Genomic DNA, 18,831 nt, shown 5'->3' with positions numbered 1-18,831 from the left:
ATGTTATGTGTGTTGTCAGGTGATGATGTCATGTGATGATGATATCAGGTGATGATGATGTCATGTGATGATGATGTCATGATGTCAGGTGATGATGCCATGTGTGATGCCAGGTGATGATGTCATGTGATGATGATGTCATGTGATGATGTCAGGTGATGATGTCATGTGATGCTGACGTCAGGTGGTGATGATGTCATGTGTGTTGTCAGGTGATGATGTCATGTGATGATGATGTCAGGTGGTGATGTCAGGTGATGATGTCATGTGATGATGATATCAGGTGATGATGATGTCATGTGATGATAATGTCATGATGTCAGGTAATGATGCCATGTGAGATGCCAGGTGATGATGTCATGTGATGATGATGCCATGTGATGATGGCATGTGATGATGTCAGGTGGTGATGTCATGTGATGATGATGTCAGGTGTGTTAACAATTGGCTCTAAGGTGGCAACAAGGAGGGAGGTCACACACAGATTGAGCATGAAAAAACTAATTTTCTTTAACAAAATTTAATTAACTTTTTTATAAATGAGTGGTGTGTGTAGATAAGAAAAGAGTCAATGATGTCAGCAGTGTGTGGATGCATGGGAAATATGGTGAGGTTTGTGATGTATGGTGCGACAAACCAAACAAAGGAAGCCACAGTGTTGGGCCTGGAGCCTGCTGAGAGAGAGTGAAGCTCTGCAGAAGGCCCTCCTTTATGCCTTGTAGAGAGCCCATCCCACATGGGCAGGTACAATCACAACCCTCCCACTCTACCCTCCTAACCACTCCAAGTACCTGCAACAAATGCAGAAATAACAAGTAGGCAGAGTGGGAGGGGTCGTCACAGGTGATGATGTCAGGTGATGATGTCATGTGTGATGTCATGTGATAATGGTGTTATGTGAGAATGGTGTCATGTGATGATGTCATGTGATGATGTCAAGTGATGATGTCATGTGATAATGATGTCATGTGATGATGTCAGGTGATGATGTCATGTGATGCTGATGTCAGGTGGTGATGATGTCAGGTGGTGATGATGTCATGTGTGTTGTCAGGTGATGATGTCATGTGATGATGATGTCAGGTGTTGATGTCATAGTTGGGTCATCTATAGCAGTTCCATGACCGTGGAGAGCGAAGGTTGGTTTCTCACTGGATTTGTCATCTATAAGGGTTAAATAAGAAATTGAGCCGGGGTGCCCCTCTCAAAAATGTGGGGAAAATTTTTGAGAGCCCTTAATCCAAAATGGCTAACGTCAGCCAAGCTGGAAATTATCTTTTTAATGGTTTGGACCACAGTACTGCATAATACATGGTTTCTGAGACTATTTGGGTCAAGAAATTCATTAGTGATGTAAATTTATTGATTTGACCTATTTTTGACCCAAATTCAAGATGGCCGCCAATTTTTGGCTCTTTAAATGTCCATTTTTCAAAATCGTCATAGAGCCTTAATATTAGGCTCAAATGAAAGCTCTGGTCATACTGAGTTCAGTTATGGATAGTAAAATTACAAGTAGGCTACACAGAAGTCATCAAAGGTCAAAAAGAGGTTGATGAGAAACTCATTTTTGCTGTCCTATAGTCTAGCCATAATCCCATGATAGGCCCAATAGTAAACCCAGAAATGTTGAGTACCCTAAAGTTTTATTGCAGAAATGTTATCTATAGGCCTAATGGATGGAATTTAACTTGGTTGCTTAAAGTTGCACTTTGGGCAATTTGCATAATAAGCCAATAAAGTCAAGACACCACAGGTGAATAGGGTAAAAAAATTAAAAAATAGATATCACCATGAAACTTTCTCAGTTGATTACTTATGTTAAGATGAGAAAAAAATGTATTGCATGTTTTTTGTATTTTAATGTTTACATATGCAAATGAGGCCATATCTCATCAAATATGCGCTCATTTGCATGCAGACAAAATCAGATCGTTTGATAAAGAGTAAACATGTATACTTGGGGGTCTGAGTTGAGTATGAGTTGGTGAAAACCAACCTTAAGAGATGAAGTGCCCCATGCAAAATAACTATATAACAGCACACACACACACACACACAAGAACTATATACAAGAACTATATACAATATGCAAAATAACTATATAACAGCATGCGCACACACACAAACCCACAAGAACTATATACAACAAAAGACAGAACTTTACACAGCATGCACACAGACACACACAATAACTATATACAAGAACTGCAAACAGCATGCACGCACACACACACATGCACGCACACATACACACACACACACACACACACACACACACGCTGTAAAATAACTATATAGTATGCAAACGCACACACACATATATTTAACAACAACCACAGATTCCCACTCAATAGCCTTCACCATCTTCATCATTTCTGTCCTCATTCCCTTCAGTCTCATCATCTTCTTGCTCTTTATTTGTATGTATTGTGAATTGGTTGCAGAAGCAGAACTCACCCCTTCACACCTGCAGTAGTCAGTGCAACTGAGACTTGCAGCATGGCAGCTGTAGTTTCCTTTGCTGCAGGCCTTCAATGTGCTGCAGCTACAGCTGATGCATACTATATATAGTTATTTTACAGCATGTGTGTGTGTGTGTGTGCGCATGCTGTTTGCAGTTCTTGTATATAGTTCTTGAGTCTGAGTCCAACTCAGACTCAACTCAGACCCCAAAGTATACATGTTTACTCTTGGAAAAAATATTTTGAGCATGACTTTATCAAACGATCTGATTTTGTCTGTATGCAAATGAGAGCATATTTGAACATTTGCATATGTAAACATTACATTACATTACATGTCATTTAGCAGACGCTTTTGTCCAAAGCGACTTACAATAAGTGCATTCAACCTGATGGTACTAGACATAGACCATAGGAATCAAGTAAGTACATAACTTTAAGAGCTAACTGTCATTGCTAAGGAATGCTACATTAAACATTAAACATTAAAATACAGAAAAACATGCAATACATTTTTTTTCTCATCTTAACATAAGTAATCAACTGAGAAAGTTTCATGGTGATATCTATTATTTATTTATTTTACCCTATTCACCTGTGGTGTCTTGACTTTATTGGCTTATTATGCTAATTATGCAAATTGCCCAAAGTGCAACTTTTAGCAACCAAGTTAAATTCCATCCATTAGGCCTATAGATGACATTTCTGCAATAAAACTTTAGGGTACTCAACATTTCTGGGTTTACTATTGGGCCTATGGGGATTATGGCTAGACTATAGGACATCAGCAAAAATTAGTTTCTCATCAACCTCTTTTTGACCTTTGATGACTTCTGTGTAGCCTACTTGTAATTTTACTATCCATAACTGAACTCAGTATGAGCAGAGCTTTCATTTGAGCCTAATATTAAGGCTCTATGACGATTTTGAAAAATGGACATTTAAAGAGCCAAAAATTGGCGGCCATCATGAATTTGGGTCAAAAATAGGTCAAATCAATAAATTTACATCATTTATGAATTTCTTGACCCAAATAGTCTCAGAAACCATCTATTATGCAGTACTGTGGTCCAAACCATTAAAAAGATAATTTCCAGCTTGGCTGACGTTAGCCATTTTGGATTAAGGGCACTCAAAAATTTTCCCCACATTTTTGAGAGGGGCACCCCGGCTCAATTTCTTATTTAACCCTTATAGATGACAAATCCAGTGAGAAACCAACCTTCGCTCTCCACGGTCATGGAACTGCTATAGATGACCCAACTATGTGTCCATCTTATTTAGTCGTTTTATTGTTTTATTGATCGTTGTTTGTGAAATTAGCTTCATATTTAATTGATGGTGCACTAACACAATTTAGAGCTATATTGGGTTTAGTGGGACTTAATTGCATTTTTGGGGGTTTTAATTGTAGGTCATGTAATAACAGATAATTACAATAAACAGCAGGTACTGTGTCATAGTGTGTGTTTTAGCCCATTATTTGTAGCAAATGTTGACAATATTAAGTAGAAATGCAGGATTTTGTAAGAATAATGATAGATAGATAGATAGATAGATAGATAGATAGATAGATAGATAGATAGATAGATAGATAGATAGATAGATAGATAGATAGATAGATAGATAGATAGATAGATAGATAGATAGATAGATAGATAGATTGATAGATAGATAGATAGATAGATAGATAGATAGATTGATTGATTGATTGATTGATTGATTGATTGATTGATTGATTGATTGATTGATTGATTGATTGATTGATTGATTGATTGATTGATTGATTGATTGATTGATTGATTGATTGATTGATTGATTGATAGATAGATAGATAGATAGATAGATAGATAGATAGATAGATAGATAGATAGACAGACTTTATTTATCCCAAGCTGGGAAATTACAGTGTAGCAGCAGCATTACACACAGAGACAATAACAACACAATTAAATAAATAGAACAACCTAGGCATAATGAGGTTGAAACCAACATATAATTGATAACATTATTTGATTGAATGATTTTTTTTGCTTTGACAGAACAGATTTAATCCTTCCTTGTTCAGAAGTTTGAGTTTCTCTAATGTTTGACAAGCTGTAACATGAACCATCAGGTTTTATCCGCCACAGTGCTCATTTTAAACTGCTGAAGCTTGAACCTGAGAGACGACGACCACCAGCAGCAGCATCCATGTGGAGCTTCAACTGAGGTTTATAAAATGAAGTATTTTCTGCTCCATTTCTTTTTCTGTGAATTGAATCACTGCAGAAAATGGTCTTTTTAACAATAAAATCTTTGCTTTCTTACAGATCATTAATGTGTGAATTCCCACGGACAGGCATGCTTTAAATCCAGCACCAGCCCTAAAGTAAGATGATGTTAAATGTATTCTTTATTAAAATTATATTTAATACACCATAGTCCGGCCAGAAAGTGGCCATCATCAAACAAATTGCAAATAACGACCTTTACACAGGACCCCTTTAGGATATTTTACATACTTTGTATTTTTCATAGATCCTCCCCCTGTTCTCAAAACCTTAACCCTCTATGGCAGTAGTTCTCAACCTTTTTGAGTCGCGACCCCCAATTTAACATGCATGTTGTCCGCGACCCCGACTCACTGAAAACAATCTCACACACACAGTTCAGATCACCCAAAAAAGAAACAAAATGAACAAAAAAAGGAAACAAAATGAACAAAAAAGACACAAATTGACCACAAAATGATTAAAAAAAAAAAAAAAAAAGACCAAATGACACAAAATGACCAGAAATAACACAAATTGACAAAAAAAAGACACAAAATGACTAAAAAAGACACAAAATTACCAAAAAAGGAAACAAAATGACCAAAAAAGACACAAAATGACCACAAAATGATCAAAAAATGACACAAAAAAAGACACAAAATGACCAAAAAGACTAAAACACATTAACACATGAACACTTTAACACAGTGGAGACAGAGCTGACTTCCAAAATGATTTGTTGACCCCCAGAAATCATCTTGCGACCCCAATTGGGGTCCCGACCCCAAGGTTGAGAATAGCTGCTCTATGGTACGGTGTTGCCCCATTTTTGGCCTGTCAAATTTCTACAATGAATGTTTTTGAGAGATGCAATACTTCAAAAAAGAGGGAAGAGTATAAGGAACCAATAGCAATGCTTTAATTTGTCACATGACCTCCAGGAGGCCATATTGAAACCCTATTTTGCAGACTTTTCCAAAGGAACCGCTTTGTCATTTTGCGCCACAAAAAATCACTCAAAACATCATTTCCTGGCCCTTTTCCATCTGGAAAAAATATATTCCTACTGATAGGTGAGTAAACCTTCATTTCTGATAGTTTCATACATTTAGACTGTAGACTTAGACTAAAAAAGTTTGTTTTAAATTTAAAATGTTATCTATTGTACCCTGTTGAAGCTACTGAATCTTTTTACACATGTTTATTAAATAAATTGTGTTAAAATTAATTTTAAAAACGTTTTTCACTTGTGCACCGTTATGTTACAATGTTGCCTACTGGCAACAAACCCCAAAAACTTCCAAATAAAGAAAAGAGTACTTATAAAATTTCTTCAGATTTTGTTTATTTGGTCTATTTTAAAACAAAGAACACTCCAAATGTTTTTTTCCTAACTGGCATCATAATGCGTACCATAGAGGGTTAACACGTGCACTGTCATGCAGCCCACATACAGGTCTTAATACATTAGAATATCATGGAAAAGTCCATTTCCAGTGCAATTCAAGTCAAATAGCTCCAACCAAGTATTGAGTCATATAGATGGACATACTTTTCAGAGGCCAACATTTCCATATTTAACATACTTTTTAAGATTGTCTTTTGTAATATTAATTTTTTTGAGACACAAAAAACAGGTCTTTATTACATTTAAGCTATAATCATTATAATTAGAAGAAATTATATACATTTAGACATTAAATGTTTCGTTCTGTGTATTTGATCTATATAATGTGTTATTTCGCTTTTTGATTGGAATTTCTGACATAAAAAAACTTCTAAATTCTATAATATTCAAATTTATTGAGATGCACCTGTAGTTGTTCTCTCTGTAGCATCGTTTCTACAGTTCAACATTAAGTGTCCTACATTTTCTGGTGTTAAGAGATCAGAGAAACCTGTTTTAGTTGTAAATATTGTCTTTAATTCTAGTTAATCAAAAATGATATCCTCTATTTATGAACTATTAGTCTCTATGCTATGTGTGGCTGTTTAATAGTGGACTGCAGACTTGAGTTAAAAAAAAAATGCCTGGCTTTACCAGCAGCTGTACTGTGGCTTTCCATGGATTTGATATTTATTCTGTCCATCTGTCCAGAGCCTCACTGACACATCGACAATCTGTGAAGATTCACAGAACAGACGACTCGTCTGACTCCACTCACACAAACACAGAAGGAAGTTTTAACTTTTATTTTCTCCAGGGAATTTTGCTTAATTTCCACAAAGAACATAATCCCACCTGGAAGCTGCCCAGTGCAGCTCACTCCTCTACTGCAGCTATACTCAACCTTGGGGTCGGGACCCCAATTGGGGTCGCGAGATGATTTCTGGGGGTCGCCAAATCATTTTGGAAGTCAGCTCTGTCTCCACTGTGTTCATGTGTTAATGTGTTTTAGTCTTTTTGGTCACTTAATGTCTTTTTTTGGGTTATTTTGTGTGTTTTTTGGTCATTTTGTGTCTTTTTTGGATCATTTTGTGGTCAATTTGTGACTTTTTTGGTAATTTTCTCCCCCTGTTCTCAAAATCTTAACAAGTGCTCTGTCATGCAGCCTGCATACAGGTGCATCTTAACCCTCTACGGCAGCGGTTCTCAACCTTGGGGTCGGGACCCCAATTGGGGTCGCGAGATGATTTCTGGGGGTCGCCAAATCATTTTGGAAGTCAGCTCTGTCTCCACTGTGTTAAAGTGTTCATGTGTTAATGTGTTTAAGTCTTTTTGGTCACTTAATGTCTTTTATTGGTCATTGTGGGGTTTTTTTGGTCATTTTGTGTCTTTTTTTTGGTCAGTTTGTGTCTTTTTATGTCATTTTGTGTCTTTTTTTGATCATTTTGTGGTCAATTTGTGACTTTTTTGGTAATTTTGTTTTTTTTTTTGTTCATTTTGTTTATTTTTTAGTCATTTTGTGTCTTTTTTTGATCATTTTGTGGTCATTTTGTGTCTTTTTTGGTCATTTTTTTGGGTGATCTGAACTGTGCGTGTGAGATTGTGTTCAGTGAGTGGGGGTCGCGGACAACATGCATGTTAAATTGGGGGTCGCGTCTCAAAAAGGTTGAGAACTACTGCTCTACTGCACACAGATAGGCCATTTCTGATGGCGTGGCTGCTCACTGAAGGGACATTTTTACACATTTTTTTACTTTTGGCTGTGCTGTCCAAACATTGGTACCAGAACCAGAACTACCACTGATACATCATCATACATTTTTAATAATATTTTTAGTTTTTTATCTTTAACCAGCAGGACAACAACATGGACTAACGAGATCGATGGCCCAGCAGGACGCCCATGGACCAGCATACATCTGACTCAGTGCTTATCCAATTGTTTTTTTAATTTTTTAAGGTGTTTTTTGGCTTTATTGACTGTGGGACATACATAGTGGGGAGAAAAAGGGGAAGACATGCAGGAAATGACAGATGACACCATCCTGGCTCCTGCTTATTTGCCACTATGACAGTATTAATGCATCTGCGGCTCCTTGAATTGTGTTAGACTTATGTATTGTAAACGTTCATGCGATTGTAATCTTTAGTGGTGTCCTATTTTGTCTAAAGGACAAAAGAGAGAATTGTACAAGGAAATATTTGACTGTTTTTATAATTCTTCATTGAGTTAAACTGTTCTACATTGATTAAAAAATGATCAAGTATGTATCCAGATTTAATAAAGTGTGTAGTAGTTATAGTATGTTTAAGAATGTCAAAAAAACTGTCTGTGAAGTTTGTCAAAAAATTTCAAAAAATGCTTAATAAAAGTATGTTAATTATGGCAATATTATAATGTGAGTCACTAACTTTTATGTTAAATCTCGACCTGAAAAGTAAAAAAAAAAGTAAAGAAGTAAAAAGGACAGTGGTGGAAGAAGTATTCAGATCCTTTACTTCAGTAAAAGTACTAATACCACACTGTGAAAATTCAGGATGACAATAGATTATAAAATTTTTCGCCATGTGTGACTTATAAAGTTTCATGAGTTTTTGGGTATGTTCAGGCAGTGAAAAATGCCTTTGGGTACGAGAATAATAAAAAAATAATAATCATTCGAAATACAAAAAAACCCACCATATTCTAAAATGTCCCAAAAATCTTTTTTTTAAAAGTCATACTATAGCATGTCAAATTTTTTTGTGAAAAAGTCAAAACATTTTTAAAAGCCTGTGTAGGTTTTGAATGGTTGGCCAGATAAAATGTTTCACAGATTTTTAGAACTCAGAAAATAAATTAGAAAATCCTAATTGACAATGGAAGTAATTCAGTCAAAAAGCAAACTAGATTAAAGGCACCCCACAAAGCAACAGCAGTTTAAATCATAATGTTTATTGTGTCAGTGCATATCCGGTAATAAAAACAGAAGTGCAAGCAACTGTACCAAATGAAAACTACAGTGAATTAGATAAACAGTGAAGTAGATCAACTGTTCCGACCCAGAACACGTCACAGCTCTCAGACAGCTAACACAGTAGCCATGTAGCAACGTCTCACATTACATACATACACTAAACATCTGTACAGCTCGTTCATTAAAGCTACTTCATCGTTTTCAGAAAAGAGCTCTGACTGTAGTTTAAGTACGGAGTGGACAAGTGCAGGAGTGGATGAGATGAGTAGAAACTATCAAGACATTTAACAGATCGTAGGTGTGTGAGGTCAGAACTATGACGACACCATGTGATGGCGAGAACAGTCACCAAACTGGAAAGTGCTCACAAAAGTCCTCAGTCGAACTGGTCAATATCCAGTTATCCTGAGTGTAAACATGCATCCATACGGACAGATCAGCTAAGTGTGTTAAAAATGAAAAGCTTGTTTTGTGTGTACATGCACTCACAGTGTGTAAAAAAACAACAACAAAAAAAGTTAAGCTTGAAATAAATTAATATTGTAAAAACAGACGTCCTCAGTATTCCTCTGGTCTCTGATTCAGACCAGACTCCCTGAAGGCAGGAAGTCTCATCTGATCCACTAAAGTAGTTACCATCAAAAAAATAAGATGAAACAGTTGGTGTGACTCAACCGAACACAACTTCAACTGAAAAAGTGAAACAGTGGTCACACAGCCTGCCGGGGCCTGTTTCAGAAAGGACGTTTTCCAAATACACAAGGCTTGTTTCAGTGAGTCTGACTCTTTGAATCTGACTTGGCTCCGTTAAGCAAAATCAACTAGCTTTTCAGCACAAGTTGCCATCGTAACTGAGCTTAAACTACACTACTGGTCAAAAGTTTTAGAACACCACAATATTTCCAGTTTTTTATTGAAATTCAAGCAGTTCAAGTCAAATGAACAGCTTGAAATGGTACAAAGGTAAGTGGTGAACTGCCAGAGGTAAATAAAAAAAGGTAAGTTTAACCAAAACTGAAAAATAATGTACATTTCAGAATTATAGAAAAAGGCCTTTTTCAGGGAACAAGAAATGGGTTAACAACTTAAAGCAGTTCTGCAGCAACGGAGGTTGATCAAGCCTTGAAAGTTGCTAAGTTGCTACCAATTCCTACAGGTGTCCCAACTTTTCTTGATCACTTACAACCTACAAGTTGCTCCACATTTAAGGGAACTTCTGCAACAGAGTTGGGAAGAACTTTCTGTTAAGGTGCTACTTCCATGAGTCAACAGTTTAGAATACATTTTCCTTTCTAAATTGATTCTATGATTTATTTTTTAACTTCAGTTGTTTATTTGTTATATGCATTAATTTCAGAGTACACTGAGACATTAAACTGCATCATTTCATTAAAATTCTGGAAAAGTTGGAGTGTTCTAAAACTTTTGACCAGTAGTGTATGTTGAATATGCTTTATAACCTTGCACAGCAGCTTGCAAGATTATGCAGGAATCACAGGATCGGTTATCAAATAAATGCATCATGTCAGGCTTCAGATGACGCCTCTGTGTATCAACATCCTGTGAGGATCTATCGGCAGCTACCAGAGAGTGTTTATTCATTGTGCAAAGAATAGCACTGAAGGTTTTTTCCTCACTGGAAAAGATGTTTTAGCTCTTCTCCAAACTGGCTCCAGCAGCCTGTGATAGACAGGCGGTTCATCCAGTCACCTCCCAGGTCGTTTCTGGAAGTGTGTGACCCTGGCGCGTTAGGTTATTTGCTTTTATGGAACCGAATTAACTGAAAATTAGTCAAACTAAACAAAGCCTGCTGTATGAAACAGGCCCTGGAGTATGAATCTTTTTCAAAGAGGAGATCCACTGTTGCAAACTCACAGCTTCTATCACTGAAACGTGAATGAAACATGAAGTTAAACTAAAGAACAGTCAACAACTCCTTCTCTTGTGCCAGGTGTGAGCTCAGCTTGAGCCTCCATGAGGAGAGAGGTAGGGAGCACAAATACCACACAACCACATCCTGTAGCTTAAAGCACAGTCAGGGTGTGCAGGGTGGAAACTAGGGGCTTTGTAGATAAAACAGGTCACGTTACGATTCACCACAAACCGCACGGTAATTTACTAAATCAATTTAGGCACTGGCGTTGTGAGAGATGATGTGATTAGCATCAACGTCTCCGTCATTCATATTCGTAATGCCCAATGTGATGTCATTGGTCCACGTTAGGGATCTGGTTAAACGCTTGCATCTGTAATTTTAGGGTCTTGAATTGTTGCCATGGTGTTCACAGAAACAGCTCCAGTAAACAAACGGCATCATGGGTGACCAGCTGCTACGCCGGCATCTCTTCTCAGTCGAGGCGGAGCCGCGCGGCGTAGGGAGGAGCTTCAGGGAGGGGAGCGCCGCCCCCTGAGGGTGATGGTCCACAGGGACACGCCCTCTCGCTCTCACTCACTGGTCTTCTTCGGGACAGAGGGGGTCGAGTCTGCGAAGGTCCTGAGAGAAACAAGCAATAAAGGCATGGTGTCATTTCTCTGAAGAGAGCTCAGCTCTTTGAGTGTGTTTCAGATCCCGTATTTCATTTCACCTTTATTTATTCAGGGAGGGCCAATTGAGAGCAAGCTCTCATTTCCAATGGCGCCCTGATTACAGCACAAATCCTTCATGAAACATCATGATTAGCTATACTGCATTATAGATGCGTCTATATGAACCTCACTTTACTTAAAGCATACATTGATCATTTATTTATACTTATGTCATCCTATGAGTCCTTATAACAATTGATTGTTGAGGTGTGTGTATTGAGGGGTATGAGTAGTTGTAATGTATTATAAGCCTCATCAGTCAGCCTGTAGTTTATAACCAGTCAAGAGCACTCATAAGACACTTGGATTTATAAGTCATTATAAGCTATATTTATAACTGTTGATATAGTGCATCATGAAGCTTTATATGTGTTTATGAATGCAGTCATAATGCATTATGATTGATTATAATGAGCATTATAATTCACTATGAATACGCTCATAATGCACTATAGATGTAGTCTTCATAGAAAGTGTTACCAAGTTTTTTTTTCCTCTGGCAAGTGCTAGGGAATAGTGTCCCCTAGTAATCCCACAGTGCTTTAAAAAAAATATCCCATCTTCTTTTAATTTATTTTAAATTAAATTTTGTTTTGTTTTTTGTTTTCTTTGTTACCTTTGTCAATTTTGTCAATTCTGTATTTTATTGCACTTTCTTGCACTTTTATGTGAAGCACTTTGGTGCGGCTCAGCCGTCTGTAAATGCACTATATAAATAAATCTGACTTGACTTGACAAATACAATTTAACACATTACACTACATATCCATAATAATATATACTCAACAGAAGCACAATCAATTCAATGAGCACATACACATTCAGAAATCATAAGATTAATAAGAATGTCTTTAAAATGATTAAAAGGAATCAGTGTATCCAACTGAAGCTGTGACAGTAAATTATTCCATTTAAAAGGAGCGAAATAAACAAAAGTGAATTTCCCAACCTCTGTTTTAACAGCAGGGATATTTAGAGCCAGAGGGTTATATGATATTATATTATTATATCTAAGAGCCAGTGGGTTATATGAACGAGTTGGAAAGTTAAAAGATCTGAAGCTCACTAGGCTCGATAAGTAGAATGGTAGTTTTTTCAGTAGTGCCTTATAAATAAACAATATACAGTGTTGCTCCCTTCTTAGAGCCAGGGAAGTCCAACCTACATTGTGATAGAGATGCAGTGATGGGTCATGAACCCATCGCCAGTTATAAATCTAATAACAGAATGATAAATTGTATCAAGTGGTTTTAGGAGCATGCATATAAATAATGTCACCATATCTACCTGATTGGATGGAGCGGCCAGCTGGACTGCACCGGTGTCGGCGCCGCAGAGCTGGGGCTCATCAGCATGGCGCTGTAGATGTTGGCTGCAACAACCAGGATGCAGAGCAGGATGGGCCCGATGATGGCGCCCTCCAGACCCAGATAGTACGCTCCACCTGCCACCGCCAGACCGGTCAGGTACGGGTGTCCACCCCTGAGACACAAGAAAACAGATGAACACAAAGAAATGCCTTGAACATTTTTTGACCTCATATATACAGTACAGGCCAAAAGTTTGGACACACCTTCTCATTCAATGCGTTTTCTTTATTTTCATGACTATTGACATTGTAGATTCATCAAAACTATGAATGAACACATATGGAATTATGTACTTAACAAAAAAAGTGTGAAATAACTGAAAACATGTCTTGTATTTTAGATTCCTCAAAGTAACCACCCTTTGCTTACTAGACGCTCAAATAACACAAACACAAGCTGGTGTCACACGTACGAACATACCCTGATATGTCAGAGTAGATAGCTGTATCTACAAAATATGTTGGGAGCAGGTGGCAGATGAGCAGCAGCAGGGCCTTGACGCCTTCGCCCTGCACCAGCCACAGGTCGCACACCGCCGGCACCGCCGCCCAGTACGTCCCCAGGAACGGCACCGCACCCAGGATGGCAGCCAGAGCTTCAAGCCAAGAGAGAGAGAGAGGGATTCACAGAGTGAGAAAACACTGAGGTGCAGATATAGTGACGGCACAATCTGCTGCAAACACGCTGACTCACCAGAAGGAATGAAGACGATGCTGATGCCAAAGATGGTGTGAGTGAGCCAAGTGTAGAGGCCGTAGAAGCCCGCCATTTTCAGAGAGGCGTCAAACACTCCTCTGCAAAACAAACACGGTAAAAAATAATCCTCTCTAGATTCATGTTTAGACTGCTTTAACCCATTGACGCCTAAAACGCCTGTAAAACCTCTGGGCGATTTTAAAATAAGCCCCTAACACCTGAAGTTTTTCTGGAAATTCAACAGAAGTGTCAACGCTTCTACTAAATCAGGGGTCGGCAACTTTTACTAAAAAAGAGCCATTGTTGGCCAAAAAAGAGAAAAAATGTCGGAATGGAGCCGCAAAACTTATTTTGAGCCTAACATTAAAGATAAAACTGCCTAATTAAGTCTAAATGAGCCTAATAACATGACTAATATGCCATAATGAGCATTTATTAATATGAAGAATGCAGCGAAGGCCAAAGTGCAAATAAGAGGCTGGACACCGAAAAAATATCTCAGGAAATTTGGAATCGAAAGCTCGTCTAACTAGAAAAACTCAAAACTAGACTCGAAGTTGACAAAATTTAGAGGTTAAGACTAGACTTTCACAAGTTTCATAAGCTATGATGCAGATTTTAGTTGACTTTTTAATGCCATGCTACATATTAGCTGCACATTTTTACAATTGAAGAATACAAATTCCAATGGCCGACTGATAAATAAAAATAAAAATGTAAAGAAATCAGTATTCATTTTGTATCATTATTTTATCACAGACACAGGGAGCCACTGCAGATGACCTGAAGAGCCTCATGTGGCTCTGGAGCCTCAGGTTGCCCACCCCTGTACTAAATAATAGATTTTTCAGCCTCTGTAGCAGATAGAAATGAAATTCAAAAAGTATTTGAGAGCTTATACAAATACTACAAAACGACGTATCTGCTTTCCAGGCTTCAATGGTTTAATGGTTTTTGTGTTTATTGTTATTGTTAAAAAGATCCCCATTAGCTGTCACCAAAAGTGGGAGGAGCTAGTCTTCCTGGGGTCCACAAGACAAAACAAAAATCACTTAACAATTAAACATTGTAGACATTATTATATACATCATCAGAAATCATTCCGAATAAGTCATTACATTCATATCTATTACATTAATTCTCACTTTCATACAGTAAATATGTTAATTCACTACTCACAAATTTAAATAGTGCATTCTCAAGTAATAATTAAAAGATACTTTACTATTCAGTTCACGTATATTCAGTGGGCAATTATTCCAATAACTGATAGCACGATAAATAACTGTTCTCTTTAAGGCATTTGATGAAAACAGGTTGAAAAGAATAGACAGTGTTTCTAAAAACTTTTGTTGTATTGCACGCCAACCTGTACCATTAACCAGGAAACCTGTGTGTGCGACTACCTGATGGCCTCCTCGACAGACTGGCCGATGATATTTGAGGAAGGTCCGGGCTGGGAGAGGGGGGTCAGGTTGATCACCCATTTGACAGGTTTATAGTATTCACCGCTGGAGCTCAGCAGGTAGAAGAGAGTGGTCAGGAAAATCACCTGCATATAAATAAGAAACAGCACAAACAAATTTGCAAATTTGCTGGGGGTAAACTAAACTACTAATTCAGATTATTCACATTAGGGAACATTGTCTTCTTGCACATGTGGACCCTCTCCCTAACCACTGAAGTATGTGGCACTGAGAATACTTTTTTTTTTTCTTAATATTTTTATTAGGAGGTAAGGCACATTAGAACAGGAACCAATGTTATAATTACATGGAGTATCACATCAAATCCGCATCACAATTGAAAATATAAACATATCGATACAATAGAAATACTGTGCATCATGAAGAATGAAGAGCAAGACATACGGTCTGCCTCCTAGGATGTTTTCTTATTTTATATTTATGGCCCAATAGGAACATGATTGGGTGACTAACAAACAATGTGTAAATCAAAAAATAATAATAATTTTAAAAAAGTAAAAAAATAAGGTGAAAATAAATAAATAATAATAATAATAATAAATAAATAAGTAACTGAGGATTCTTGTATGTAATAAGTAAATAAGTTTTTTAGCTACAGGGTGTAGACAAAATACAAGGGAAGCCCAAAGAAGAAGAAAAAACAAAAAAAACAAAAAAAAAAACAACAACAAATAAATAAATAAGTATAAGAATAAGAAGAGAAACAAAGAGAGGAGGTGGGGGTCCATCAATCAGTAGGTATAGAGTGAAGAGAGTGAAAGAAATTTAAAAAGGGAAGCCACTTGTTATAGAATTTATCAGAGTTACCTTTCACTGAATATCTGATCTTCTCCCACTGAGAATACTCATGGCCTTTATAGATGTATCAAACTTCACGATCTGTTGCAAATGTTTCCTTTCCAACAAGCCTGCAGAGGCTTTCTAACTTCTAGATCTCCAAGTGATAACTAAGGGATAAATAAAATGTTTAACTGCACTATCTAGACTCAGATAACATATGTTATGCAACAACACCAGGGATATTAATGGAAATAACATCAAAGATGGATATGCTGTATATTTTATAAATATATTAAATCATTTGAAATGTTTGTCCTTGTTTTTCTTCATTTCAAGAGAATAAAAATGCCACAAATGTGAACTTGTAAATACCATTTTTTTCTGAGTGCAAAGTGGTTTAACCTCAGTTGAAATTATTGCTGGTTTTGAAGGAAATGAAAAGACTCATAAATAGTTGTGTAATGAACCAAACCAATGTTATTTTGTGTTAAATGGTTTCATACCAGACTGAGAACAAAGTTGAGCAGAGCCGTGCCGCTGTGGAACAACACGGTGAGGAGAGTGGTGGTGGTGGAGATGAGAAGGCCGACATTTCTGCTCATTACCACCCACAGAGACTCCAGGATCTACAAAACAACAAGCTGACAGTAAACACATCACCCACAGGAAAACAGCACTCCCCTTTTAGACACAGAGTTATAAATATGTCAGCGATTTATGACCTGATGCAAAGTACAAACAAAGGATGCAGCCCTCCCCAGGCTTTAGTCCAACTTCTGAAGTGTGTCGCAAAAGATGATGGACTGAGAGAAAATACACTACCGGTCAAAAGTTTTAGAACACACCAATTTTTCCATTTTTTTATTGAAATTCAAGCAGTTCAAGTCAAATGAACAGCTTGAAAGGGTACAAAGGTAAGTGGTGAACTGCCAGAGGTAAATAAAAAAAGGTAAGCTTAACCAAAACTGAAAAATAATGTACATTTCAGAATTATACAAGTAGGCCTTTTTCAGGGAACAAGAAATGGGTTAACAACTTAACTCTATGGAGTCTTGGGCTATTTTGTCCATTTTTGAATTCTTTTCATGTCTTTGCAAGTCATTCTGTGTCTTTTTTTGGTCATTTTGTGTCTTCTTTTAGTCCTTTAGTCCAACATAAAATGTGATTTTAAATCTTTTTTTACTTTCAAAACACTATCATGCTCAATAAAGAATTTTAAATGTTGCAAATGTGCACTAATTTCAGAGTACACTGAGACATTAAACTGCATTATTTTCAATTAAATTCTGGAAAAGTTGGTGTGTTCTAAAACTTTTGACCAGTAGTGTATATCCAAATCATCTTTAAACACACTAATACTTACAGACAGCAGAGTCTCAATATTTTCCTGCAGAAAGGAGGCGATGTCCTTCCAGTCCAGGATTTCACCGAGCCAGCTGTTCCCTCTCTGAACCATCATCTTCTGACCGCGGAGGCGTCCAGTGTGGGTCGTGTTCTAGAAAATGCATGGAAGAGTTAGCGTATGGTATTTTAACCCATTAAGGCCTAAAGCGCCTGGAAAAAAAATGCCTGTAAAACCTCTGGGCGATTTTGAAAGAACCCCCTAAAACCTGAAGTTTTTCTGGAAATTCAACAGAAGATTTTTCAGCTTCTGTAGCAGATAGAAATGAAATTCAAAAAGTTTTTGTGAGCTTATACCCGTGGCTTTCATACGAAGTTGAGTTTATTTGTCCAAACCTTCAATAAAGTTTTTTAAAAAATCAACAAACTCAGCAAATGTTACATTTGACTGAATAAAAATCCTATGCATAATACTAATACATGTCCATTAGCAAGATGCAAACATGATATGACCATTGGAAGAACAAGACATAGTTCTCATTAGCCTGCTGTAATAAAAAAATAATATCATAATAATAATAATAATACATTTAATATATATATAGTAATATAAGACATAAACAGTCATGATTTCTTATATCATCATCACAATCAATTATTATTATTATTAATATTAATATATCAATAATAATATTATTATCTCCAGATGGCCACAAATCTGTCTGTTCTTCGGTGAAAATATGTCGTCTAAAAACATATTCCTCATCCATAAATGCCGGTCGATTGGTTCCGAGGGTTCAAAGTCGAATCAGCAATAAAATCATCTGTGCTGTTTTCATCTTCCGTTACTTACTGCTGAGCTCCTCCACTATAGTCGTCTTCCTCCATGATTTAAAGTTCTGGAAAAGTCCCATGTTGCATTGCGACACTCCCGCATGTATTCTGATCATGATTCTGATGCAATTCATTGGCCAAGAGACCGAAAATAGGTGGAAAAAAATACAAATACTACAAAATGACATATCCGCTGTCCCGGCCTTAATGGTAGAGTGACGCAACAGCCCTCCCGGTTTCAATGGTAGAAATGCGGTAATGCTTTCCCGGCGTCAATGGGTTAAGAGGGCATATGTCTCCCCAACATGGAGAAGCAAAATGCAATGGACTGACCTTCACAAACCAGGAGTGGTACAGCCTGTCCCAGAGCTCCAAAACCTGTTTCTCAATCACAGCTGTGTGGTTCACCTTGTCTCCTAACATCTTATGGAGCTGCACAAAAGAAGGAAGACTCAGTTTTTGCTTCAGAGAAATAAATGAAAAAAATATAGACAGTTATCGTCCTTACTTTTTGTGTTATCCATTCTCTACCGTGTTGATAAACGTTAGTAGCAGCTGAGTTCAGAGCCTTCTGCACCACACGAGCCTCTGGAAGCCAACTACAGAGGGACCATTGAAGAAAAAAAAGGTGAAAAATGATAAACTCTAAAAACAAAAGAGAGAAAGATACGAA

At 37.2% G+C, this 18,831-nt stretch overlaps 1 protein-coding gene and 1 long non-coding RNA gene across 3 annotated transcripts in view; one reads left to right on the top strand and one right to left on the bottom strand.

Moving 5' to 3' along the window:
• The first annotated feature begins 3,486 nt into the window (after positions 1–3,486).
• On the top strand, positions 3,487–8,505 carry LOC131975820 (uncharacterized). The gene is made up of 3 exons (XR_009394758.1): positions 3,487–4,677; positions 4,778–4,836; positions 7,963–8,505. It is a non-coding gene; the product is annotated as an uncharacterized LOC131975820 (long non-coding RNA).
• Positions 8,506–9,022: 517 nt separating this feature from the next.
• tmem245 (transmembrane protein 245) overlaps positions 9,023–18,831 on the bottom strand; it is a 31,232-nt gene continuing 21,423 nt past the window's right edge. For both annotated transcript variants that reach the window (XM_059338580.1, XM_059338581.1), the window contains 9 exons: positions 18,667–18,757; positions 18,492–18,590; positions 17,347–17,478; positions 16,487–16,609; positions 15,123–15,268; positions 13,714–13,814; positions 13,441–13,615; positions 12,938–13,132; positions 9,023–11,558 (listed from right to left, as the gene is read on the bottom strand). In XM_059338580.1, the coding sequence (XP_059194563.1) occupies positions 11,510–11,558; positions 12,938–13,132; positions 13,441–13,615; positions 13,714–13,814; positions 15,123–15,268; positions 16,487–16,609; positions 17,347–17,478; positions 18,492–18,590; positions 18,667–18,757 (1,111 nt within the window). In that variant the 3' untranslated portion in view covers positions 9,023–11,509. The remainder of the gene's footprint in view (positions 11,559–12,937; positions 13,133–13,440; positions 13,616–13,713; positions 13,815–15,122; positions 15,269–16,486; positions 16,610–17,346; positions 17,479–18,491; positions 18,591–18,666; positions 18,758–18,831) is intronic.

The sequence above is a fragment of the Centropristis striata genome, chromosome 8 (genome assembly GCF_030273125.1).
Source record: "Centropristis striata isolate RG_2023a ecotype Rhode Island chromosome 8, C.striata_1.0, whole genome shotgun sequence".
Taxonomy (NCBI): domain Eukaryota; kingdom Metazoa; phylum Chordata; class Actinopteri; order Perciformes; family Serranidae; genus Centropristis; species Centropristis striata.
The sequence above is the reverse complement of the archived record's forward strand: the minus strand, read 5'-3'. Positions and strand labels throughout refer to the sequence as shown.